This window comes from Geotrypetes seraphini, chromosome 10 (genome assembly GCF_902459505.1).
Source record: "Geotrypetes seraphini chromosome 10, aGeoSer1.1, whole genome shotgun sequence".
Taxonomy (NCBI): Eukaryota; Metazoa; Chordata; class Amphibia; order Gymnophiona; family Dermophiidae; genus Geotrypetes; species Geotrypetes seraphini.
The window spans coordinates 95,054,315-95,081,366 of record NC_047093.1 but is presented as its reverse complement, the minus strand read 5'-3'; the positions used below and the strand labels follow the sequence as shown (position 1 = coordinate 95,081,366).

Genomic DNA, 27,052 nt, shown 5'->3' with positions numbered 1-27,052 from the left:
AAAAAAAAGCCTTCCGCCCCCTGACAGCGCCCCCTCCCCTACCGCTACTATCAAACTAATATGGCAGGAGGGATGCCAACTCCCTCCTGCTGTCCAAACGCCACCCTCGACATCAAACTAATATGGAAGGAGGGATGCCAACTCGGGAAAAGGAGGAACTATACATCAGGCTGCTGCCTGCTCTACTGCCACCCTGAACCTGACTGTTCCTTTGAGCTGCATAGCTTAAGGAATTGCTGGGTACCAAGGTGGCAGAAGAGCAAGCAGTCCAGCCTGCAGCTGTGCAGCTGTCTTGCCACACTGTAGTGGTAAGTGTGCTGGGTGGGAGGGAGGCAGTTGAGAAAGGGAATATCTGTGCCACAAAGGCAGATTGCACGGAATTCTGCAAGGAAAGGATGAATTCTGCATAGTCTGTGGAGGTGGGGAATTCTGTGCAAATTCTGCATTGCACATTAGCACAGAATTCCCCATGGAGTAATATGTTCCACCTCTGCTTTTATGCCCTCTGTTGTTTTTCAAGTGCATTTTGTTGACATTGTCACTAGCATTCTATGCCATAATGGGTACTATTACTTGAACATTGTCATTTATTGTAATTCTCTTTTACCTATTGTATCTCTAGACTATTCTTTCTGTACATTACCTTGGCTAAATTTCTTCAAAAAGGCAGGAAATAAATCCTAATAAATAAATACATGTATAGAACTAGATGGAGTTTTTAATGCAGGGTCTTTTAGTCCAATGTGCTGGGGCATGGGGGACCTTTGGGATATATTGTTCTGGGCTGTCCTGGAGTGCAAGCTTAAAATTCAGGCTTATTGGCAGAGGCTGGTAAACCAGATCTTGATCCTGGATCTTGTGGAAATTTTATTAGATGATTCCAGGAAACTTGGTTTTAAATAGAAAGGGCCTAAATCCTTTGAACATAAGAAAAAAATTCAGACTCCTCTTACTGACCTACAAATTCACTCAGCTGTCCCTCACTACTTCTCTTCACCTATCTCACCCTATGTTACTCCCCCTCCCCCCGTGAGCTCCTCTCAACAGGCAAGTCCCTCCTATATGTGTCCTTCTCCTCCCTTCTATCTTCTACGTCATATGCCTGGAACAAACTGCCTGAATCGCGACAGCAGGCTCTGTCTTTAGCAGCGTTCAAATCCAAGTTAAAAGCCCACCTCTTCGAGACTGCTTTTAACCCCTAATTCTTCTCATCCTGGGTTCTGCATCCCCAACCCTATATGTCGTTACTGTCTGTCCAAGTTAGATTGTAAGCTCTTCTGAGCAGAGACTGTCTAGTAAATGTCAAAATGTACAGCAATGCGTACACCTTTCAGCGCTATAGAACTGATAAATACATTACATTACATTACATTAGTGATTTCTATTCCGCTTGTGCCTTGCGGTTCTAAGCGGATTACAAATTAGAAGACTGGACATTTCCAGTAGCATTGCAGTACATAGAATCAAGAATGTGTCAAGTTACAATTGTTAGTCTGGACATTTCCAGGAGAAATTGAAAGCAGATAGTAGATAGTGATAGGTTGTTTTGATGAATAGAAATAATACAGTCAGGATTCAGAGGTGTTGCTGTGGTGGTGGTGGTGGTGGTGGTGGTGGTGGTCATGAGAGTATTTTCTAATACTATTGTGAGGTTATGATGATGGGAAGTGTTTTTTGAAGAGATGAGTTTTGATTTCTTTTCGGAATACTTTAATGTCTATTGATTTGGTCAGTAGATTGGAGATGGTAGTATCGATCTTTGCTGCCTGTGTCGCTAAAAGGCTATCGTATAGTTTCTTTCCATAGCAAAGCAGCAGATGAATCCAGACTAGTGGGTATAGCTCACATCGACCAGCAGGTGGAGATAGAGAACTGATTAACAGTTGGCCTTAAAGCCTGGTGTTCCTCTTGTTACTTCAGTTTTGCTCTATCTCCCAGCAGGAATGGAGCTTACTCTACTAGCTCCTGGATTCTGGCTGGGGCCGGTTTGGTGGTGTTCCTGTGGCTTCCTCTGTTGAGACTCAGTCTCTTCAGTAGGACAGGGGTGCCTGGCTGAGCGGTGCCGGCTTTGGGAGCTACACCTGGGCCCTCCCAGGTCCCTTCTCCACCCTCCCCTCCGTTGGTTTGAGTGGGTTCTTGGGCCACTGCAGGAAGTTCGTCTTGGAGTTCTTCATTCCAGTACAAAAAAAAAAAAAAAAAACAGCGTCTTCCTGCTTGTGCTGAGCCATGCTGTGTGGCTTGCAGTGCGATTACCAGCTGTAACCCGACTGCAGTTAGAACGGGGACCGGTTGGTGAGTTACTGGGTTTGCTGTCTGCCTCCTCTTTAGTCAGTCGGTCGTTCGTGTTCGTTCCGGCGGTCGCGGGGGGGGGGGGGGGGCAGAGTCAGCGGTCGGCGGCGTGGTGCCGCGCGTGTGAAAAAAAAAAAAAAGTTTTTTTTTGAAGCGCCGGTTTTAGCGATGGCAGCAGTGGCGGCTCAGCGGTGCTCGCGCTGTGGGAAGCGCAGAGCACTGTCAGGCTTCTGCTCTGCAGGGTGTGGGGACACACCGGCAGAAGATGCCTTCCTGCAAGCGGGTGAGTTAGCCATCTCCCGTGTCAGTGAGGCACGGTCTACGTCCCCGGGCCTCGAGGGTGACTCGGGGGGACTGCAAGGCTCTTCCGCGGCTGAGGGGAGGTCAGCGGAGGTCGGGGAGCCGGGGTCGCTAGGGGACAGCGCGGCTGCGCGCCCTAGCATTGATCAGGCTGGTTCAACTTTACTGGGGGTGAGTTCCTTCTCCCCGGAATTTGTTATGTTATTGCACCAAGCATTTCTGCTACAGGGCTCGCAGTCGGCCCAGTCGGTGCAGGCGACCTGTCCGTCCCTCCCGGGGCCTTCCACCTCCACGGGTTTAACCGGGGCTAATGCCGGCCCGTCTGCGGGTCCTGTACTGTCGCCTGGGCGGTCGCAGGGGGCGAAGAAACGCAGACTCGCGACCGTGGACGCTGAAGGTCATCTTCCCTTTTCACCTTTCTCCCTTCCTGAATCATTAGAGGAAGGGGAGGTCTTAGATTGGGAGGTAGAGGATCCCCCGGGCAGGGAAGTTGATGATCCTTCCGCGCTCCGGCTGTTTCATAGAGAGGAGCTGGCGTCCTTGATTTCCAAGACTTTGCAGGGTTTAAATATCTCTCAGGAGGATGCTAAGGTGTCGGGTAACCCCCTGATGGCAGGTACGCATAAGCCACCTAGGTCCTTTCCGGTGCATGAAGCCATGCAGGAGCTGATCTCGGCGCAATGGGATACGCCGGAGGCCAGTTTACGAGTGGCAAAGGCCATGCGGCTCCTGTATCCGGTTGACCCGACCGAACTTGAAAAGTTTAGGTTACCTAGGGTGGACGCTTTGGTGGCAGCGGTAACGAAAAAGACTACCTTGCCGGTGGAAGGGGGGGTGACACTAAAGGATGCGCAGGATAGGAAGATTGAATCTTCACTAAAAATGTCCTTTGAAGTAGCTGCGGTTACCTTACAGGCCGCTATTTGCAGCTCGTATGCGGCGAGGGCATGTTTGCAGTGGTCACAAGGGATGACCGATAATTTAATGGAGTCCGGGGGTTCTGTCCCTTCGGAACTGGCTGATTTGGAGTCAGGCTTGGCCTATTTGGCAGACTCCTTATATGACATTATTCGAGCATCTGCGAAACAGATGTCTCTGTCAGTGGTATCGCGCAGATCCTTATGGCTCCGACATTGGGCAGCAGATGCTGCATCCAAGCTTAGGCTGGTGAGACTCCCTTTTAAAGGAGGTTTATTATTTGGAGAGGACTTAGAGAAATTGGTGAAAGATTTTGGGGATACCAAAACACAGCGTCTACCGGAGGATAGGGCTAGGCCCCCGGTGAGGTCCTCCTCGTCTAGACCGCGCTTCAGAGATGTGAGGCGGTCCAGGCCTGGTAAACCATTCTTCAGATCAGCATGTGGTTCTTTCTCTGCGTCGAGGCCTAGGTTTCAGCAGAGGAGTTCCTTTCGTACGACGAAACCCTCTTCAGGTCAGCCAACACGTACCCCACCAAGTCGCACTCCGCAATGACGGTGGCTTGGCTCCCTCCGCCCTTCCCTTAGGGGGCCGGCTTTCGGCGTTCCGGGCGGAGTGGGCCACAATCACGTCAGATCAGTGGGTGTTGGACATTGTTCGAGAAGGGTACAAGTTGGAGTTCGCCTCTCCCGTCGAAGATTCTTTCTTGGTGTCCCCGTGCCATGGGGCGGCCAAGGGAGAGGCGGTCCGCATGACTCTTCAGGGGCTGCTCGATCTGGGGGCGGTGGTACCGGTACCCCCGGAAGAGGTAGGCCGCGGGATATATTCCCTTTACTTCATTGTTCCAAAGAAGGGGGGGTCGTTCAGACCGGTGCTGGACCTCAAAGTGGTCAACAGATTTCTCAGTGTTCGCCATTTCCGGATGGAGACGGTACGCTCGGTCATTGCGGCAGTTCGACCGGGAGAGTTCTTCACGTCCCTAGATCTCAAGGAGGCGTACCTACATATCCCGATCTGGCCTCCGCATCAGCGGTATCTAAGGTTTGCGATTCTTGGCCAGCACTATCAGTTTCGGGCAATGCCCTTTGGCCTGGCGACGGCTCCCCGCACCTTTTCCAAAGTCATGGTCGTGGTAGCAGCCTCTCTTCGCAAGGAAGGGATTCGGGTACACCCTTACTTAGACGACTGGCTGATCCGCGCCTCGTCCAGACAGGAGAGTTTGTCGGTTACTCAGAGGGTAATATCTCTCCTTCAGTCGTTAGGGTGGATCGTCAATTTTCCCAAGAGTTTTCTGTCCCCGTCGCAGTCTTTGGTACATCTGGGGGTCAGATTCGACACTGCTCTGGGGAGAGTATTTCTACCCCGAGACCGGGGAGAGAAATTGCAGGCTCAGATTCGCCTACTTCTCGGGTCGCCCAGACCTCGGGTTTGGGATTATGTGCAGGTTTTGGGCTCCATGGTAGCGACTCTGGAGGTGGTCCCCTGGGCTCGGGGCCACATGAGACCCTTACAACAGTCGCTTCTCTCTCGCTGGTCCCCAGCTTCTCTGGACTACAATGTGCGTCTCCGATGGAGTCCTCGGGCGGCTCGCAGCATGCAATGGTGGCTACACGAGTTGCACCTGTGGCGGGGCATGCCGTTAGCCACACCGGAGTGGGTGGTGGTGACGACGGATGCCAGTCTGAGGGGCTGGGGGGCCCAGTGCCTGCAAGCGTCGGTGCAGGGAGTGTGGTCCTTAGAGGAAGCACAGTGGCCCATCAATTTGTTGGAGTTAAAAGCGATCAGATTGGCGCTGAGGGCTTTTCAGTCCCTGATTCAGGACAGGCCGACCAGAATCTTTTCGGACAGTGTCACGGCGGTCGCATATGTCAATCGTCAGGGGGGCACTCGGAGTCCGCAGTTGGCCGAAGAGGCAAGGATATTGTTTCAGTGGGCAGAAGGGCATGTTCCGCTTCTGTCGGCGGCATACATTGCAGGTCACGAAAACGTGCAAGCGGACTTCCTCAGCAGAAATCTTCTAGATCCGGGCGAGTGGGAATTGTCGGCTCGAGCGTTCGACCTGCTAGTCCGTCGGTGGGGGTTGCCAGAGTTGGATCTCATGGCTTCGTCCCGCAATGCGAAGTTGCCTCGCTTCTTCAGCAGGCGCACGGAGAAGGGCTCGGAGGGGGTGGACGCGTTGGCCCTCCCATGGCCTCCACATTCCCTTCTGTATGTGTTCCCGCCTTGGCCCATGATAGGGCGGGTGTTACAACGCATCGCTCTCTTTCACGGCAGGGTGATCCTGGTGGCTCCGGATTGGCCGCGTCGACCGTGGTACGCAGATCTCGTTCAGCTTTCAGTAGGCGATCGGGTGACGTTCCAGGTAACTCCGGACTTACTAACTCAGGGCCCAATCTGGATGGAAGATCCGGCCCGCTTTGGTCTTACGGCCTGGCTCTTGAGCGGTCAAGGCTAAAGAAGAAGGGCTATTCGGAGCAGGTGATTGCCACGCTTCTTAAAGCTAAGAAGATTTCGACTTCGACCTCCTATGCGAGAGTCTGGAAGATTTTTGATGCTTGGTGCGGTCGACAGGGAATCGCGCCCTTCCATGCATCTCTGGCGGCTATTCTTGCCTTTCTGCAGGAAGGCGTAGAGAAAGGATTAGCCTATAACTCTTTAAGGGTTCAGGTGGCGGCCCTTGCCTGTTACAGGGGCCGGGTGGCTGGCGCGTCGCTGGCGTCGCAGCCGGACGTGGTCCGTTTCCTCAAAGGGGTTCACCATATCCGCCCGCCGGTAAGGCGAATTTGTCCTTCCTGGAATCTTAAACTCGTCCTGGGGAGGTTGCAGGGGGCACCTTTTGAACCCCTGTCAGCGGCCACTTTGAAGGATGTCACGCTGAAAACAGTGTTCTTGGTGGCAATGGCTTCGGCGAGGCGAGTATCGGAGCTTCAGGCGCTTTCTTGCAGAGAACCCTTTTTACGTTTTTCTGAGACGGGGGTGTCAGTGCGGCCGGTGCCGTCCTTCCTGCCTAAGGTGATTTCTTCATTTCATGTGAACCAGAGTGTATTCCTCCCGTCCTTCCGGAAGGAGGATTGGGGTAAACGATTTTTGTCTTTGCGTCGACTGGATGTGCGGCGTATGCTTCTCCATTATTTGGGGGTGACGAATGATTTTCGTAGGTCGGACCATCTCTTTGTATTGTTCGCGGGTAAGAACAAGGGGATGGCGGCGTCTAAAGCGTCCATTGCGCGTTGGGTCAAGGAGACGATTGCTTCGGCTTATGTGTTGACAGGTAAGAAAGTACCGGAGCACCTTCATGCTCATTCCACTCGGGCATTGGCTACGTCTTGGGCGGAGTCCGGGGGGATGTCTTTGGAGGAAATTTGCCGAGCGGCCACTTGGTCGTCGGGTAATACCTTTTCGAAGCATTATCGCTTAGACGTAGCAGCCAGTGCGGAGGCAAGTTTTGGCACTGCGGTACTGGCGGAGGCGGCATTGGCGTCCCACCCGGTTTGAGTTTGCTTTGCTACATCCCACTAGTCTGGATTCATCTGCTGCTTTGCTATGGAAGGTAAAATTATGGTCTTACCTGTTAATTTTCTTTCCTTTAGAAGCTGCAGATGAATCCAGAACCCCTCCCCAAGTGCACTGTATGTGTGTAGGGTGTTTGTTTATGGTTTCAGTTGGGATATGGTTGGTAATTGTATTATTTAGGGGCACATTTTCTACTGGAATGAAGTTTTGTGGATGCTCATGCTCCTTTCGGGCTGCTTGGGCAAAATGCATAACTGAAGTAACAAGAGGAACACCAGGCTTTAAGGCCAACTGTTAATCAGTTCTCTATCTCCACCTGCTGGTCGATGTGAGCTATACCCACTAGTCTGGATTCATCTGCTGCTTCTAAAGGAAAGAAAATTAACAGGTAAGACCATAATTTTACCTTCGTCGTGTTCCATTGAGAGGGGGGTAAATGAATAGGCTCTGAGTTCTCCTTAATCTGTGTGAGAGGTTACGGTGTAGTCTGTTGTTTATGTAGCTGGGTGCTGTTCCGTGTATTACTTTGTATAGTAGACAGTAGAATTTGAACTGGGATCTTGCTTTTATTGGTAGCCAGTGTGAGTCTAGGTATGCGTTGGTGATGTGGTCATATTTGCCGAGGGAGTAGATGAGTCTGAGGGCCGTGTTCTGAACAGTCTGTAGTTGTTTTATCATGTAGTTTGGGCATGATAGGTAGAGGCTGTTGCAATAATCTACAATACTTAGTACTAGGGATTGTACTAATATCTTGTATTGATCTTTGTTGAAGAATTTTCTTATTTTTCTTAGGTTACGCATTGTGAAGAAAGCTCTTTGGATGATTTTGTGGATTTGAGACTGCATTGTGCAGTTTCTGTCTAGTTGTATTCCCAGGATCTTGAGTGTACTTTGCATTGGGTACTTGATTGTATTTAATTCTAGTTCTGTGAGAGATGGTTTTTTTTCCTTCTCTAGTAGTAGGAATTTAGTTTTTTCCGAGTTCAGTTTTAGTTTATGACTTGACATCCATTTTTCTACCGTTTCCATTATTATTTTCAAGTGGTTTGTGGATAAGGGGTCTTGAATGTTAAAGGGGAGGAGGATAGTTATATCATCCGCGTAGCTGAATGATACTGTGTTTAGGGCATCTAGGGTTATGCCGAGGGATGCTATGAAGAGGTTGAATAATATGGGTGATAATGGTGATCCTTGTGGTACTCCACATGGGTTTGACCATGGGTCGGATATGTGCTCTTTTGACTTGACTTTGTATGTTCGTGTTTTGAGGAAGCTTTGGAACCATTTGTGAACATTACCTGAGATTCCTATTGCGTCTAATATCTGGAGTAGTGTGTGATGGTCAACTAGGTCGAATGCCGCAGAAAGATCGAGCTGAATGAGAAGCAGCTTGTTTCCTTTGCTGAGGTGTTGTCGGACAATGTCTAATAGTGATACCAGTAGAGTTTCTGTGCTATAAATAGTAGTAGTCTTACTGGGTCATGAGAATGTTGTCCCAACTAAAACATATTCTTTCATTTTGGAATTTTAGGCAAGTATTACAAAAGCATGGTATTATCAAAACTTGATTATTGCAATGGTATTTAGCTAGGATGACTTGCTATCCGGATAAAAGCTATGCAGATTGCACAGAATTCAGCAGCCCGGATTTTGATGGAGAAGTTGTGTTTTGAACATATAACAGCGATATTAAAGAAACTTCATTGGTACATTTTCGCATACAGTACAAAATCCTAAAGTTAGTTCATCAAGGAATTTATGGCATTTTACCTAGTTATCTGAGTAAATGCTTGGCCTTATGTAGGTCACTGAGATCAGAAAATTGTATGCTGTTAGATGTACGGAAAAGAGAAGAGGTAAATTATACAAATGCTGCAAAATTCTCGTTCTCTGTAGCTGGACCTCTGTTGTGGCATGGAACAATATATTTGTGTAAAAATGTATTACAATGTAGGAAGTTGCTTAAAACACTTTTTTTTGTTTGTGAATTTGGTTGAAATGATTTTCAGCATTCTGATAAAACGGAAATGATAATGTATAGGAACAGCTTAAGAAAGGACTTTTTTGTAATAACTCCATGGTTATTGTTTATGTTTAGACAATTGTTTATTTCATTTTGACATGCCTATTAGTTAAAAAAAAACCAAAACCCCCAATCCCAGGAGCACCGCAGCCTATAGGATTTTCAAAGGAAATCCCTGTTTATTATTTTATGTAGTTATTAGAATTTATTTACTGCATTTTTGAAGAAATTCATCCAAGGTGGTGTATAACAAAAATAAGTTGGACATAGAAAATAGACAAAACATTATGGCATAATCTGCTACTTACAATGTCAACACAATACACATTAAAACATCTTAACAGTATAGGATGTAGGCAGAGGTGGAACACATAAACATATAAGATAGAGTAACAAGAGCTAGTTAAAAATAAAAGTGATTGATGTAAGGAAATATTTTATGTGGAGTCAGAAATGTGCATGAAAATTACTTGCTATACAAAAGTATTCTGTCATGCCATTAACCAAAACAAAAGGCTTTGCCCCTACCCCTCCCTGCCACACAGTATGATGCCGCTGGTACACTGAGGTGGTCAACATCCTTTCTCACCTAAACACTGTGGCCCCTATGGCATGGAGTCAGGAGGAACAGAGCAGCATGTACCAAGGAACCTGACAGCATCCATTAGGGCATTCAGCACTGATCTCATGTGCATGCTGCATGACCCTTGCTGCATCTCCAGCCTCATGAACTGGAGATACACCAGGATTTTGCATGGCAGTTTCATTTTGAAAACCAGCTTATACAATCACAGGCACCCTTCAATATGGTTATTGCCCACAGAGAACTGACAAAATCAACAAAAATCACCTTTTTGATTATGTTTTATTTTAGGTATCTTGGAATATGCGTGAAAGATGAAAAGCTCTACCCAATCCTAGAGGTAAACGACATTACAATGAAACCTTCATGCATACTGAAATGCCCTAGGTCTTCTACCAGCCACAGTCACCCTAGTATTGACAGCTATTTTCATTATTACAAAGTTTTGTGGTTTGACATAAGAAGGAAGAGATGCTGGGGGTGGATTAAATGGGGGATTACCCAAGAGGGTATAATATGAAGGAGGAAACTAACAGAGGAAAGCGACGCGACTGGTAAAAGGTATGGAAAACCTTTCATACGCTGAAAGATTAGAGAAACGGGCTCTTTTCCCTGGAAAAGCAGAGACTTAAAGGGGACATGATAGAGACTTACAAGATCATGAAGGGCATAGAGAAAGTGGAGAGGGACAGATTCTTCAAACTTTCGAAAACTACAAGAACGAGAGGGCCTTTGGAAAAATTGAGAGGGGACAGATTCAGAATCAAAGCTAGGAAGTTCTTCACCCAAAGGGTGGTGGACACCTGGAATGCGCTTCCAGAGGGTGTGATAGGACAGAGTACGGTATCAGGGTTCAAGAAGGGATTGGATGATTTCCTGAAGGAAAAAGGGATAGAAGAGTATAGATAGAGGATTACTATACAGGTCCTGGACCTGATAGGCTGCCACGTGAGCGGATTGCTGGGCATGATGGACCTCTGGTCTGACCCAGCAGAGGCACTGCTTATGTTCTTATGTTAAATTGTCCTGGATAAGGACATGTTATTGTGTAAGCAAAAGGCAGCTGGTATACTGTACATCCTTGCAGTGTGGACCAGAATAAAAGACAGAATGATGGGTCAGTTGGCCTTTTTCTGTTATCATCAGAGATTGAAAACAGGCAGAGAGATGTGCTGGGAAGTTGCACATCGCTGTGGGTGCTTTGTATCTACAGCAGTAGTTCTCATCCCAGTCCTCAGGACACATCTAGCCAGTCATGTTTTCAGGATACCCACAATGAATATGCATAAGAGCTGTGCATAAAATAGAGATACATTTTTATGCATTTATCTCAAGCGTACTGATTGTGGATATCCTGAAAACCTGACTAACTAGGTATGTCCTCAGCACTAGGTTGAGAACCCCTGATCTTTAGGCTTTACATGCTTATTTTAAACAGGTGAACACTGAAAAGGCACTGCTAACCTTTCCAAGATGGAATGACCTCACACCGACAACCCAATTGCTGTATATAATATATGTTTAATAGTAATAAATAAAAGACAGCTTCTATAAAAAATAGTATCCAAATAGGATATAGTATATCGTATCAGCAAGTTAGGCTAACAGAGGAGCTTATACAGAGTACCGGTATGTCATGTGTTGCCCAATGCTACTTTTATACACTTGTTTAGTAGCCTAGGGTTAAGAGTGCTACCTGGTTACAAATTACATACTTAATTTTTATTTGAATTGCCACATTTGTCATTTTTGTTGATTGGATGGTATACATACTGGCAATTGAGTCATATTGAAGCATAATGTCACTTGGTGTCAAATATGACTTCTCTATTTCCCCTGACAATGCATTCTTAATACTAAGGTCAATAATTCCTGAGAGTGGGTCCCCCTCCCTCCTAGGCTTGATTATAGATCTGTCAGCTCTTTTCACCTGTGGTTAATCAAGTTTAATATAGTTTTGATTAATCACTTAATCATAATTCTAAGCAATGTACATAACACTAAAATTACAAAATTTAGGGAACAATACAATACATAACAAGAACTGAGTTTTGCATGACTAATGACAAACTTAAGAAACCCATAGACACAGGGAAAGGAAGGGAAAAGAACTACAAGTTATTTGATAGTAAATAAGACATTCTGGTAAGTCACCTTGACCTAGAATTATGTGGTTTGGTTTTCTTCTTGTGACCCAAGCACTTTCTTGGAAAGTCCCAGAATATCTATTGCTGTCACAGTCAGTAGGTGTTTGCCAGCTTCTAGGGCAAAGATGAAGTCCTCTTGCAAAAGTATTATTTGTGCTGACACCCAACACAGTCTCTTTTTTTTTTTTTTTTTAAATCAATTTTAAACATACAATATCAAGAATTAATCTTGTACAGAAAAGAAAATATTAGCTAAGAGCAAGTAATACATGATCTATATCAAAATAAAATACTTAACGCTAATCCATCTCAAGTCCACATGATGGTTTAGAACGAAGAATAACAAGCATACAATGATCTAGGAAAACTAAGTTCCAACATCTGAACCAGAATCTAAATTAAAATCTGGTTCAAATGTCCCCTTTGAGGACAGAAATGCAGTTAAGTGTATAGGTTCAAAAAATACATATGTCAAGGATTTATATTTAACTACACATTTACAAGGGTATCTTAAATAAAACGTACCCCCTATAAGCAAAACTCCAGGTTTTAATATCAAGAATTGTCTTCTTCGCTTTTGAGTCTCACATGAAACATCGTCTGTATTTACTGAAAAGGATACGCACAGCATACCGGAACCCATCAGGCTATATGCTGGAAGTGAAAATAGGAAACTGACAGGGTTAACGGTCAGTTTAGAAGAGGTATGCAGGCTCAAGAGCAATAAATCCCCGGGATTAGATGGCATCCATCCGAGGGTCATCAAGGAACTACTTCAACTAATCTGTCGATCAAAATGGGAAAGATTCCAGAGAACTGGAAAGTGGTGAATGTTACGCCGATCTTCAAAAAAGGTTCAAGGGGAGACCCGGGAAACTACAGACCAGTGAATCTGACCTTGGTACCGGGAAAGATGGTAGAGGCGCTGATAAAGGACCGCATCATTAATCACCTTGACGGACACGGTCTGATGAGAACCAGCCAGCATGGTTTCAGCAAAGGCAGATCTTGTTCGACAAACTTGCTGCACGTCTTCAAGGGAGTGAAAAGGCAAGATAAGGGCAACCTGGTCGACATTGTATATCTGGACTTTCAGAAGGCGTTCGACAAGGTTCCGCATGAACGACTACTTCGGAAAATTGCAAACCATGAAATCGAGGGTGAAATACTCACGTGGAATAAAAACTGGCTGGAGCATAGGAAACGGAGAGTGGAGGGTAAATGGATAATACTTGGACTGGAAGAGCGTCACCAGTGGGGTGCCGCAGGGCTCGGTGCTTGGATCCGTGCTCTTCAACATCTTTATAAACGATCTGGACATAGGTACGACGAGCAAGGTGATTAAATTTGCGGATGATACGAAGTTATTCAGAGTAGTGAAGACGCAGGGGGATTGTGAAGATCTGCAACGTAACATAATCAGGCTCGAGGAATGGGCATCGATATGGACAAGTGTAAAGTGATGCATATCGGTAACAAAAATCTCATGCACGAATGCAGGATGTCTGGACCGGTATTTGGAGAGACCTCCCAGGAAAGGGACTTAGGAGTTCTGATCGACAAGTCGATGAAGCCGTCCATGTAATGTGTGGCGGCAGCGAAAAGGGCGAACAGAATGCTAGGAATGATAAAGAAGGGGATCACAAACAGATCAGAGAAGGTTATCATGCCGTTGTACCGGGCCATGGTGCGCCCTCACCTGGAGTACTGCGTCCAGCACTGGTTGCCGTACATGAAGAAGGACATAGTGCTACTCAAAAGAGTCCAGAGAAGAGCGACTAAGATGGTTAAGGGGTTGGAGGAGCTGCCATACAGCGAAAGATTAGAGAAACTGGGCCTCTTCTCCCTCGAACAGAGGAGATTGAGAGGGGACATGATTGAAACATTTAAGGTACTGATAGATTCAGTAGATAAGGACAGGTTGTTCACCCTTGCCAAGGTAGGGAGAACGAGAGGGCACTCTCTAAAGTTGAAAGGGGATAGATTCCGTACAAACGTAAGGAAGTTCTTCTTCACCCAGAGAGTGGTGGAAAACTGGAACACTCTTCTGGAGTCTGTCATAGGGGAAAACACTCTCCAGGGATTCAAGACAAAGTTAGACAAGTTCCTGCTGAACAAGGACGTATGCTGATAGGGCTAGTCTCAGTTAGGGCATTGATCTTTGACCAGAGGGCTGCTGCTTGAGCGGACTGCTGGGCATGATGGACCACTGGTCTGACCCAGCAGCGGCAATTCTTATGTTCTTATGAAAGATCTGAGTTTTTAAACCCAAAAACTTTTTGTCTATTTTGGAAGAACAACTTCATTATCCAAATGCCTCCGGTGCCGAGATGGCCTTTTTCACCTCCCTCCCCTGAGTGACATCACTCAGGGGGCATGGCTTAAGATTGTCCGGGCCAGCAGTACAGCAACGTTCTCGTGGGGGCAAGTACAGAGGAACAATTTAGAAGCAGGTAACAGTTCTCAGGCAGCAATAGCACACAGTCTCTCAAGCACAAAAAGAAACTTCCAGGCACAAACAGTGCAGTGAATCAAATTCAACATTCAAAAAAACAAAAACTTTTCTTCTGGCCCAATTCAGCTGGCCTAACAAGAACAGTTCCTTCCTTAGTTACAAACAGTATCCAAAACAAAACACTTATTTTCAAGCCACAAACACTGGCTCTTGCTATGGCACTGCTTGGGTAGAGCCAGGTTCCCAAGTAGGCTGGGGGAAATAGCCTGTACACCACAGGTGTTAACCACCCTCCCCAAAGACAGGCTTTGGTTTTACTTCTGTCACCTTCAGCAAAGTCTTGAGCAGTGACCACACTGCTCCAAACAGGAAAAAAACTCCAAACCAAAATGCAGCTTTTGTATCTCGGTTCCCTGGGTGGCTGGACACACCCCTCAATGTTACCAGCACAAACACTCAGGCAGGAATTGTACAAAAATATCAAAAAGAAAACTTCAGTCCAAATAAATGTTTTGGCTTTGCAGCCTTTTCACAGACCATCTGTTCCTCAACCAGGTCAGGCAAAACAAAATCCTCAACGTAATCCATTGGACACTCCTCATGCTGGATCTCTGTAAATGGCTCAGCACTGCCTTCAGCTAGTTCTTCCATCTCATAGTATGTAGTCTCCGTGGGGAACTGCTTTGTGCTGTATCCTGCTGGGCTGGAAGGACAGGCTTCCTTCCCAGCCGTCCTTCAGCTGCCTGCTCCAGCTGTGCTTTCCTCCTGTCTAAATGTTGAATCTATTTTTTGTAACCTCATACAATAATCTTATGTTTTAAAACGTTCTTTACATTGAAAAATGTTTGCTTTTTATACCTTTTGAGATATTTGAATACCTCAATCTATATGTTCATTCGCTCTTCTTTTCTAGTGTATGCATATTTACAGGGCCAGCTTACCATTAAACAGATTAAGGGCTAGATTCACTAAGGATAGCCACTCAGTCAGTGAGCGATTGAGATATGTGCACAGCCTTAACAGCAGTGACAGGTAAAGCAGCCTCCTGTCACTGCTGTTAGGGCTTCTGTGCCATGCCATGCCCCCCTTGCCAGCACCCCTGAGCCACCGGCACCCCCCGAACCAAAGGAAAAAAAATGGCAGGAGGAATGTCCACTCCCTGCCACCAGACGCCCCTGCTCCTTCTCCCCGGAACCAAGAAAAAATGGCAGAAGGGATGCCCATGCCCTTCTGCCACCGAACGCTCCTCCTCCACCACCACTCAAACCAAGAAAAAATGGCAGGAGGGATGCCCACTCCCTCCTGCCACCGGACGCTCCCCCACCAAAATGAAATATGGCAGGACGGATGCCCAATCCCTCCTGCCAATGGCGGCCCCCTCCATCAGCCCCTTCCTCACCGGTACCTTGGGAGCAGTACGGGTCCCTCCCACTCCTCCGCCAGCCACTGTCTGCAATGTGGGCCTTATGCCCCTCCCTGGTGCATCATGTGATGCATGGAGAGGGGCCTAAGGCTCTGATTGGCTCAGATGCCTCTGGCTCCTCCCTTGGGAGGGACCTGAGGCTTCTGAGCCAATCAGGGATTTCCTTAGGAAGGAGCCTAGGGAAGACCCTGATTGGCCAAAATAAATGGCCATTCAGGGACTTCTTTAGGCTCCTTCCTCGACAACACTGGGCATTTGGCTGCTGCATCATGTGATGTATGGGGAGGGGCCCCTGATTGGCTTAGTAACCTCAGGCCCCTCCCTTGGGCGGGGCCCGAGGCATCTAAGCCAATCAGGGACTTCCTTAGGAAGGAGTTTAAGGAACTTTCTGATTGGCCATTTCTTTTGGCCAATCAGGGACTTCCTCAGGTCCTTCCTCAGGAAGTCCATGATTGGCTCAGATACCTCAGGCCACTCCCAAGGGAGGAATCCAAGGCATCTGAACCAATCAGGGCCTTAGACCCCTCCCCATGCATTACATGATGCACCGGGGAGGGGCTTAAGGCCCAGTGTCATCAGGGAGTAGGAGCAGGAGGTGTTTTCAGAACCTCCTGCTCCCAAACTCAAAGTACGGGGGCACAGGTGCCTGGAGGGGGAGGGGATCTCCAGTGGCAGGAGGGAGTGGGCATCCTTCCTGCCTTTTTCTTCCAGGGGAGGAGTGGGGAGGTCTTTCCGGGCAGGAGAGAGTGGGAGGAACTCGTACTGCTCCCAAGGTACCAGGGAGGACAGAGGGAGTGGTCTGGTGCCGTCAGGGCATAAGGGAGTGAGCATCCCTCCTGCTTTTTTCTTCAGGTGGAGGGAGGTCTTTTTCTTCCGGGTGGGGGGGGTATGCATCATTGTCGGGGTCATTTTTCGGGAGGGCCATTGCCAGCGGTGGAGGATATTTTTATCTTTTTAATGGGCAGATATTTTGCTTGTGTAATACACACAAAATAGCTGTGCCATCAGAAAAAAAAAAGGAAAAGAGAACCCAGGCAGACCTGTCGGTAACACAGTTACCGACATGTCTACAGCAATCGGGTTTTAGGATCGGTAAAACCCGATGTTAAAGAGCCAAGCAATGTAAGTGAATCAATCGCTTGGCTATTTTGCATGCGGTTTTACTAATTTACATGGCTGGATCGGAAAATGGGCGATCGATGGGAAAAACACACAGTGGGCCGTTTAGTGAATCGGGCCGGTTAGCAGCGATTGTCGCTAAACCTGTGAAACAGTTTTAACAACATTCGCTAACTTTAGTGAATCTAGTGATTGCTTAGAATAGCTGCTTCTTGTGGAGGTGGGGGTCAGCAAAGAGTAGTTGCAGGCAAAGCAAAATAATAAGCCCTGGCAACCCCGCAAACTGAAAGAACCATCAGGGAGGGTGGGCTGTTTTGAAATAGCCTATTTATCTGGGTGAATTACTTTTGGAAACTATTTTAATTATGCATATATACACAAAACAAAGTATAATATTTATAAGTTATACATTTAACAGGATTGCTTTGGGAGAAATGGTGTTGGAATGATCATAATTGTTAAGTTTAATGATCAAACTTTAGGGGGCGAAATGAAGCTAGTGAGTTAAAAGCTATTTTGGGGAGGAAGAAGATGGAAGGCTAATGGTTTGCCTAGGGTACCTGAAACCCTATTTGCCCTACATATTTAGGTCCATAAATCTCCACAAGACAAAAGTAATTGAATGGGAAATGTTTATGTGTTTCTCTTCTTAACTTCTCCAATTTGTCACACTTTCTAGTATGTTAATGGGGGATGTCTGGAAGAGCTTCTAGCCAGCAAAGACATTAATCTCAGCTGGAAAGAAAAAATTGACTTGGCTTCTGATATCACAAGAGGAATGATATACCTACACTCAAAGAATATTTACCATCGGGATCTCAACTCCAAGGTATGTTTTAGAAGCAGCAGCTTAAAAAACTAGTAGTCATAATGCCATCTCAGTGTAGTGAACCCAGAGCACTTGAACAGAGTATTCTGCAGGCTGCAGTCATATGGCCAAAATTTCTGGAGCTCAAGATGGCAGTGTATCTTTGTTGCTTTAGTTTCTACCTTTACTGTTCCTAGGTGTCATGATTTGTCTTTTTCTCAAAGCGCATGTATAATACCAATAAATACAAAGCAGAAGAGTGAGTGAATACGAATCAAAACCTTCCCCGTGATTTGACCTCTCACTGCATCTACTAAGAATAGTCCAGTTTGCTAATCTCAGGCAAAGTTTGGTATCTTCCTCCTCTGCTGGATAAGTGGTTAAGGACTAGTTGGGAACTATGCAGCTGAATCTGCCAGAGTTGATTTTGAGTTGGCGCAGAGTCTACATGAAGGAAGTGTTCTCAGGGGCATAATTTGGTCAAAAGACAACTCTATGCATGTGCATTGAAGTTTCAGAGGTGTACATGCATCTTAAGGTACCTGCCTACACTTTACCTAGTGGTGTATTTATTTAATTATTTGCAAAATTTTTAGCCCTCACATTCATGTATCATTATGTTAGGGTACACAATCAGTAAGAAAACAGTACTGATCAACACAAAGGGTAAACTAACACCAAATGCAAAATGAATGACAGAAAGGTGTGACACAACTGCTACAAAAGGGGAAAAACAAAAAGGGCAAATCTAAAAGGCACTAAAGAACTGATTCTATGAAAGGCACCTAACTTAATTGGCAAAATGCCCTTAATAGCCTCAATAATTGTTATAAAAACACATTCTATAAGAGATAGGCACCTATCACATGGCGCTTAGTGGCACCTAATGCCTAAGTGGGCATTTCTATGGGCAGAGTGTGACTCTGAAGCTGCTAAGCACAATTCTTCAAAAACTTAGGCACCTGAAATGTAGGCCTTTAAAGCCCTTCCTACATTTCAGGCACCTAAGTTTTTTACATAGGCACCACTAACTGCGATTCTGTTTATGGTGCCTAAGAGGGACATTTTCGATAGGACGTCTAAGTCTGAGTTTGTGCGTCATGGGAAAGACGTTCAAAAATCCAGTGGATGAAACATCCATTCTCAAAACAGCAAGACATTTTGGTCCTTAGTACGTTTATCTTTTTTTGGCCATTCTCAAATATACACATGAAAAATGCACAAAATCAATCTTTTTGGATGCTCAGGCAGTCAGCAGTCTTAGCAAACTGTTCACAGACAGCTGAGCATTCCTGCAATGCAGAAGGGCACTCCAAGGATTATTGCAGAGAATGTCATATTAAAAGTCCCAAGTACAGATGTCACTATAACATGCTTATATTGTATGGTGAGCCCTCCAAAACCCACCCAAAACTTACTGTACCCACCTGTACACCACAACAATAGCCCTTATGCCTGCAGGTGTCATCTTTATATAGGCACAGTAGGTTTTGGAGGGCTCACCATACAATATAAACAAGTTATAGTGCCTGGGACTTTTAATGGGGCATAATTTGAGTGTTAGTTTTGTCAATTTGCAAACTCTAATAAAATAAACCAAAATAACACTCTTTTTTAGCTACAATGGCAAAATAACATCAGATTTAGGAAGTTGATTGGGTTGAGAACTTTTCAGCACCCCTCGTATGTGAGCCATGTGAATCTGTCATACAGGCTAGAAAATACTGGTGTTATTTTTCATATCTTTGAGTGGTGGGAGGCGGTTGGTAACCACTGGGGGAGTATGGGGGGTCATGACCTAATCCTCCAGTGGTCATCTGGTCAGTTTGGGCACTTTTTTAGCTTTTAGACGCTTTAAAAACAGCTCTAGTTCTAATTGCACTGCACAACAATTTTTTGGTTAAGTCTTGATTCCTGAAAAGTTTTTGGTGATTATGACAGGTACCAACTTGGTATGCTCAAATATGGTTTTGGTTTTACTGCATCACGTAAGAACTATGAGAAATAGACATTTTTATGTTTACTGACAATAAAATATATAGTCAAGTTTACGTTTCGCACAAGCGACTAAATGAAACAGAATTAAAAGTGTTTTGCTCCCGAGTTTCTTTTATATTCAGTGTCTGGTGCATCACGTTGTAGCATCCAACAATAGTCGGCAAGCATTGACGGATTCCAATTGCCCTGGTATCGTTTCTCCATCGTAGCTATGTCTTGATGAAACCTTTCACCGTGCTCGTCACTCACAGCACCGAGATTTGCGGGGAAGAAGTCCAAGTGTGAATGGAGGAAATGAATCTTGAGTGACATATTGCACTTCATTCTCTTGTATGCTTTGAGAAGTTTGTCTACCAGCTGAATGTAGTTTGGGGCTCTGTAATTGCCCAGAAAATTGTCAACAACGTCTTTCAAGGCTTTCCAGCCAATTTTTTCCGGCCCAACTAACAGATCTTCAAATCGCTTGTCACTCATAACATGTCTGATCTGGGGGCCAACAAAAATACCCTCTTTGATCTTGGCATCAGTTATTCTTGGGAACATCTGTCTTAAATAACGAAAACCTTCCCCTTCCTTGTTCATTGCTTTCACAAAATTCTTCATGAGTCCCAGTTTAATGTGAAGAGGAGGCAAAAATATCTTTGTCGGGTCAACAAGCGATTCATGTGCTACATTTTTCTGTCCTGGAACTAACTTTTTACGGAGTGGCCAGTTCTTTCTAGAATAGTGCGACTCTCTGTCTCGGCTGTCCCATTCGCAGATGAAACAGCAGTACTTTGTATAGCCAAGCTGCAGTCCTAGTAACAGAGCAACGACTTTGAGGTCTCCACAGATATTCCAGTTATACCTGGTATACTGGACATACTTTAGTAACATTTCCATATTCTCATATGTTTCTTTCATATGTGCTGCATAGCCAACAGGTACTGAAGGATAAACGTTGCCATTGTGCAACAGAACAGCTTTCAGGCTTAACATTGACGAATCAATGAAAAGACGCCACTCTTCCGGGTTGTGATCACAACCAAAGACCGAGAACAATCCTTCAATGTCACAACAGAAACAGAGACTGTCGACTTGTGCAAAAAATTTGGTTATATCATGATGCCGGTCTCGAAACACAGAAATTTTCGTACCTGGTGATAGCAAACACCATTCCTGCAGTCTCGAACCTAGCAGCTCAGCTTTTGCTTTTGACAGACCCAAATCTCTGACCAAATCGTTCAATTCGGACTGTGTTATCAGATGTGGATCGCCTGATGAGGATGGTTCAAAATCCGGGTCAATGTCACTGTTAGAACCCTGCACTGCAGTTTCTTCATCTGGTTTGTCTAAGGTCCAATCCTCTGGTGGTTTCGGAACTGGAAGACTGTCATCATGTGGCATGGGTCTCATTGCTGAAGGCAGATTAGGATATTCAATTGACTTCTTGTTTTTGGCAGAGAAACCAGACACATTAGTCAAACAGAAATAACAGTCCGTCACATGGTCTTTCTGTTCTCGCCATATCATCGGAACAGCAAATGGCATCGTCTTTCGAGTACCTCTGAGCCAGGCTCTCAGACTAACAGCACATGTCGCACAGCAAATGTGAGGCGCCCATTGCTTGTCTTGATCACCTATTTTGCAGCCAAAATACAGATGATAGGCTTTCTTTACAAGGGCAGTCATCGAACGTCTCTGAGGCGTAAGTGTATATTCCCCACAGATATAGCAGAATGTGTCGCGGCTGTTACGACACCGACGAGACATATTGCCCGACACCAAAACGTCTATAGCATCAAGCTTACTTACTGTTATATTGCTACAGCTACTATACTACTATACTTTACTATACTGATACTATATACACACACGGACTATCTATATTAACCAAATGAGCAGGATCGGTGTATGGAAGCCACCATTATAGCATGGTGAGACAGCGCAAGCTCGTTCAGACCTGCCCAGACATGCCCAGGATGTCATCTTCCATAAAACAGCTTCCAACCTGGCTAGATTTTATGCATGGACATACCCAGGCGGCACAAACCGTTGTTGATAAGACACTTATGGGAGAAAAAATTGTTTGCATCCAAATATAAGAAAAAATCACGACAAAATTGAAGATTTCTCTGAAATGGTACGTGATGGGTAATTTTTGATGTAATATTCATGATCAGCACCCAAAATTCTATAAGAAACACCCAGCAGTGTTCAGGAAGCAAAAACTTTGTTGTGCAGTGTTGTCTAAAAAAAGCCCAGGACATTTTGTTTGATTATACCTGCATCTAAGAAATCCTAAGCCTACCCAAAACACGCCTCTAGCATGCCCCCTTAAGATTTGGATGCATTTGAGACAAAACAACCAGAAAGACATCTAGAAAGTCTGTTTTGAAAATGTCCACTTGGGCATAAGAATAGCCTTACTGGGTAAGACCAATGGTCCATCAAGCCTAGTAGCCCATTCTCATGGTGGCCAATCCAGGTCACTAGTACCTGGCCAAAACCCAAGGAGTAACAATATTCCATGCTACTGATCCAGGGCAAGCAGAGGCTTCCCCCATGTCTTAATAACAGACTATGGACTTTTCCTCCAGGAATTTGTCAAGTTTCAAGTTTTATTACCATTTGATGAATCGCCTATACAAACTTTCTAAGCGATGAACAGTTTTATAAAAAACAACAATTTAGAGGACAAACAGCTTTAAAACACAAGTAAAGAGCTAATATACTTATAACACTTAACAAATTTCATCATACATGTGAATTAAGGACAGACATGATATAAGAGGATAGGAGGGGAAAAGTTACAATTCTCTCAGGTAGAAAAAAACATAAAAGAGGAAAGAACACGAGGAAGGGAAAAATTGAATTCTGGATTAAGTTAACAGGTCTCAGAATTTAATTGTTAAAAGCATCATTAAATAAGAAAGTTTTTAGAAGTTTTTTTAAAGGAAATAAGATCTTTTTCTTTTCTGATATAGAGTGGCAATGAATTCCACAATTGTGGAGCTATAACAGAAAACATGTCATCTCTTCTTGTGCCCACAATTTTCAAGGAAGGGGCAGTTAATAGGTCTAGTGATGATGATCGAAGAGAACGAGGGGCATAATAAGGAATGATCATTCTAGACATAAATTGAGGTTCATTGAACGTTAGTATTTTGAATACCAGGAATAATATCTTAAAGGTAATACGGTGGCTGATAGGAAGCCAATGGGAATTGATTAATAGTGGTGTAACATGGGCATATTTTTTTGCTTTATGAATAAGTTTTATTGCAGTGTTTTGGATTATCTGAAGCCTTCTTTTTTCTTTTTGTGATATACTGATTAACAGAGAATTACAATAATCGAGTTTAGTTATAATCATAGAGTGTATGAGTATATTAACGGATTTAGATTCTAGAAATGTTGAGATAGAACGTATCAAACATAGTTTATAGAAACAAGATTTAATTATTTGACTAATGTGGTTATGAAAAGATAGATTAACATCAATAATTACTCCTAAAATTTTTAGCATAGGTACTGATTCTAGGGGAATATTATCAAGTACAAATGAAGATCTCAGCGTTAAGTCTTTTTTCCAAGTGAAAAACATGGTTTATATTTTTGTATATTTAGTGATAATTTATTAAGGCTAAGCCAATTTTTTATCGTATCCAATTTAGTATTGATTGTTGTAATTTCTTCGTCGTTTTCCGGATCAAATGGGTGAAGGAGCTGAATGTCATCTGCATAAGAAAATGAAGTAAAACCCAAAGATTGACAAATTGTAAGTAGTGGAGAAAGGAAAATATTAAATAAGAGAGGAGACAAAATAGAATCCGAAGGATGATGAATAAAAGTTAGAACAATCATCTTTAAATCTAACAGTAGAGGAACGGTTTGAAAGAAAAGAGATAAACCATTTTAGGACCTGACCACCAGTACCCAGAGATTCTAGCCGGTTAAGTAAGAGGTCGTGGTCGATAGTGTCAAAAGCCGCAGATAAGTCTAAAGAAAAAAGGGCAACTGATTTATGGTGGTCTAAGTAATAATGGATATTAGTTATGAGACCTAACATCAAATATTCTGTGTTATGGCATTTGCGAAAACCAGTTTGGTTAGGGTGCAATGCATTTGAGGATTCGATAAAATCCGAGAGTTGTTCAAAGACCAGTTTTTCAATTAGCTTTGCCAGAAAAGGTAAGTTAGAAATTGGGTGATAATTAGATGCATCATCCTGACTGACTTTATGATTTTTCAGTATTGGAGTAACAATAGCAGTTTTCCAATTGGTGGGAACGGTGGCTGTAAGAAAACTATTTTTGATGAGTGACTGGATAAAAGGGCCGAAGCAGGAGAAAAATTTTTTCAAATAAAACGGAAGAATAATTTCTAAACGAGAAACTTTTATATTGATTTTTTGAAAAGTCCCTTCTATTTCTTTTAAAGATGGCATTTTAAAGTTAATACATTTAGACGTAGGTATAGAAGTATTAATGCAATTATCTAAGGAATCGCCTGTCGTGCTGACGTCAAAAGTTTTTCGGATAGTAGCAATTTTTTCACAAAAGTAGTCCACCAGACCTTGTGCTCTGAGATTGGATTTTAGATTAGAATTATTGTTTTTAGTCTCCGGTGTGATGGATTTTAGAATAGCAAATAATGCAGAGGTATTTTTAGCTTTATAGATTTTTTTTTGAATAATAGGTTTTTTTTGCTTTTTACTACAACTTCTGGCAATGCATTCCAAATCTTAACTATTCTCTGACTGAAAAAATATTTTCTCCTATTGGTTTTAAAAGTATTTCCCTGCAGTTTCATCGAGTGTCCCCTAGTCTTTGTAAATTTTGACGGAATGAAAAATCGATCCATTTGTACACATTCTACTCCACTCAAGATTTTGTAAACTTCGATCATATCTCCCCTCAGCCTTCTCTTTTCCAGGCTGAAGAGCCCTAACCTTTTTAGTCTTTCCTCTAGTGAGAGGAGTTCATCTCCTTTATCATCTTGGTCGCTCTTCTTTGAACCTTTTCTAGTGCCACTATATCTTTCCTGAGATAAGGAGACCAGAATTGAACACAATACTCCAGAAGAGGTCACACCATGGAGTGATACAGAGGCATTAAAATATCTTTAGTCTTGTTAACCATCCCTTTTTTAATAATTCCTAGCATTTTGTTTGCTTTTTTGGCCGCTGCCGCACATTGGGCACAGGTTTCATTGTAATGACACCCAGATCCCTTTCTTGGGTGCTAACCCCCAAGGTGGACCCTAGCATCCGGTAACTGTGATTTGGGTTATTCTTCTCAATATGCATTACTTTGCATTTGTTCACATTAAATTTCATCTGCTCTTGGACACCCAGTCTTCCAATTTCCTAAGGTCTGCCTCCAATGTTTCACAATCCACATATGCGTTTTTAACAACTTTAACAGTTTAGTGTCAACTGTAAATTTAATCACCTCACTCTTCATTCCAATTTCCAGATCATTTATAAATAAGTTAAATAGCACCGGCCTGTGCAGATCCCTGTGGCACTCCACTGTTTACTCTTCTCCATTGAGAAGAATGATCATTTAACCCTACCCTCTGTTTTCTATCCGATAACCAATTCCTAATCCACAACTGAACTTTGCCTCCTTTCTCATGACTCTTTAATTTTCTCAGGAGCCTCTCATGAAGAACTTTGTCAAAAGCTTTCTGAAAATCTAGATATACTATATCAACCAGCTCACATTTATCCACATGTTTATTCACACCTTCAAAGAGGCCAAGCAAATTGGTGAGGTAAGATCTCCCTTGGTTGAACCCATGCTAACTCTGTCTCATTTAATCATGTTTGTCTACGTGTTCCACAATTCTATTTTTTATAATTGTTTCCACTATTTTGCTGGCACTAAAGACAGACTTACTGGTCTATAATTTCCCAGATCTCCCCTGGAACCCTTTTTAAAAATCGGCGTAACATTGGCCACCCTCCAATCTTCAGGTACTACAGATGATTTTAACGGCAGGTTATGATCACTAACAGCAGACATCCAAGTGCTGGTTTATGCTATCTTTTGGACGTCTGTCTTTTTGAAAATAAGCCCCTAAGTGTGACTGGCACGCAGCTGGAACCATTGTTTTAGGCGCTGACCAATTTGGGCGCTGTTTATAAAATCAGCCCCTAATTGTGCACCAAAGCTTACAGAATAGAGGCACTTATATACAGGTTTGGTGCATACCTGAAACTGGAACTTAACCATGGGTATATCACGGGTGAGATACCTTATGACATATACAACTTATAAAATATGATTAGTTGCTTGTGCTACATCAGTGGTCTCAAACTCAAACCCTTTGTGGGGCCACATTTTGGATTTGTAGGTACTTGGAGGGCCGCAGAAAAAAATAGTTAATGCCTTATTAAAGAAATGACAATTTTGCATGAGGTAAAACTCTTTATAGTTTATAAAACTTTCCTTTAACAGTTAAAAGGAAAGATATATAAACTATAAAGAGTTTTACCTTATGCAAAATTGTCATTTCTTTAATAAGACATTGACTATTTTTTCTGCGGCCCTCCAAGTACTCTATTTTTTCTGCAGCCCTCACATTTAAAGTTTAATATCTTTTCTTTCTCATAACTGACACATTTCAATCACTATATTGAAAATAAAATCATTTTCCCTACCTTTGTTGTCTGGTGACTTTATTTTTCTGTGCTTTCAACTATGTTTTCAGGGCCTTCTTGTCCTTTGACTGTTTTTCTCTCCATCTTCACTTTCTGCCTTGCATCCATCTTTTATTAATTTACTATGGTATATTCAGGGATATTAAGTATAAGCCCAAGGTCAGAAAAAGGCTAGCAATATATAGTTGTACAACTGACCTAAATTGGTAACAGAACCTATGGAGAGTGATCAAACTCGAATTTATAAAAATATTCAGAGATATTGAAACTCTATAAGGAAGGCTGAAAAACCTCCCTTGGGTGAAGAGTTCACCTTCCAGTCATTGTTATTTTATAAAAAAACTTTGATCACTAACTCCAAAAGGTAGTGTTTGACTCAATTCAAACGTTTCACATGTGTTTTTTCTTTTGCTGATAAACTTGAAAGTCACTGCATGGTATATATAATGCAATTTGCACTTAGCTTCAGCAGGATTTGGGGGAGTCCCAACGTGGCCCCGTTTCGTTCCCTGCCTCAGGGGACCCGAGTAGTGACCACGAAACGGGGCCGCGTTGGGACCCCTGCAAATCCTGCTGAAGCTAAGTGCAAATTGCATTATATATACCATGCAGTGACTTTCAAGTTTATCAGCAAAAGAAAAAACACGTGAAACTTTAGAATTGAATCAAAAACTACCTTTTGGAGTTAGTGATCAAAGTTTTTTATAAAATAATAATGACTGGAAGGTGAACTCTTCACCCAAGGGAGGTTTTTCAGCCTTCCTTATAGAGTTTCAATATCTCTGAGTATTTTTATAAATTTGAGTTTGATCACTCTTCATAGGTTC

At 43.8% G+C, this 27,052-nt stretch overlaps 1 protein-coding gene across 3 annotated transcripts in view; it reads left to right on the top strand.

The window, feature by feature from the left end:
* The window catches only part of LOC117368313 (dual specificity testis-specific protein kinase 1-like), a 174,495-nt gene that overhangs the window by 104,049 nt on the left and 43,394 nt on the right, over positions 1-27,052 (top strand). For all 3 annotated transcript variants that reach the window (XM_033961852.1, XM_033961851.1, XM_033961853.1), the window contains 2 exons: positions 9,918-9,966; positions 17,450-17,599. In XM_033961852.1, the coding sequence (XP_033817743.1) occupies positions 9,918-9,966; positions 17,450-17,599 (199 nt within the window). The remainder of the gene's footprint in view (positions 1-9,917; positions 9,967-17,449; positions 17,600-27,052) is intronic.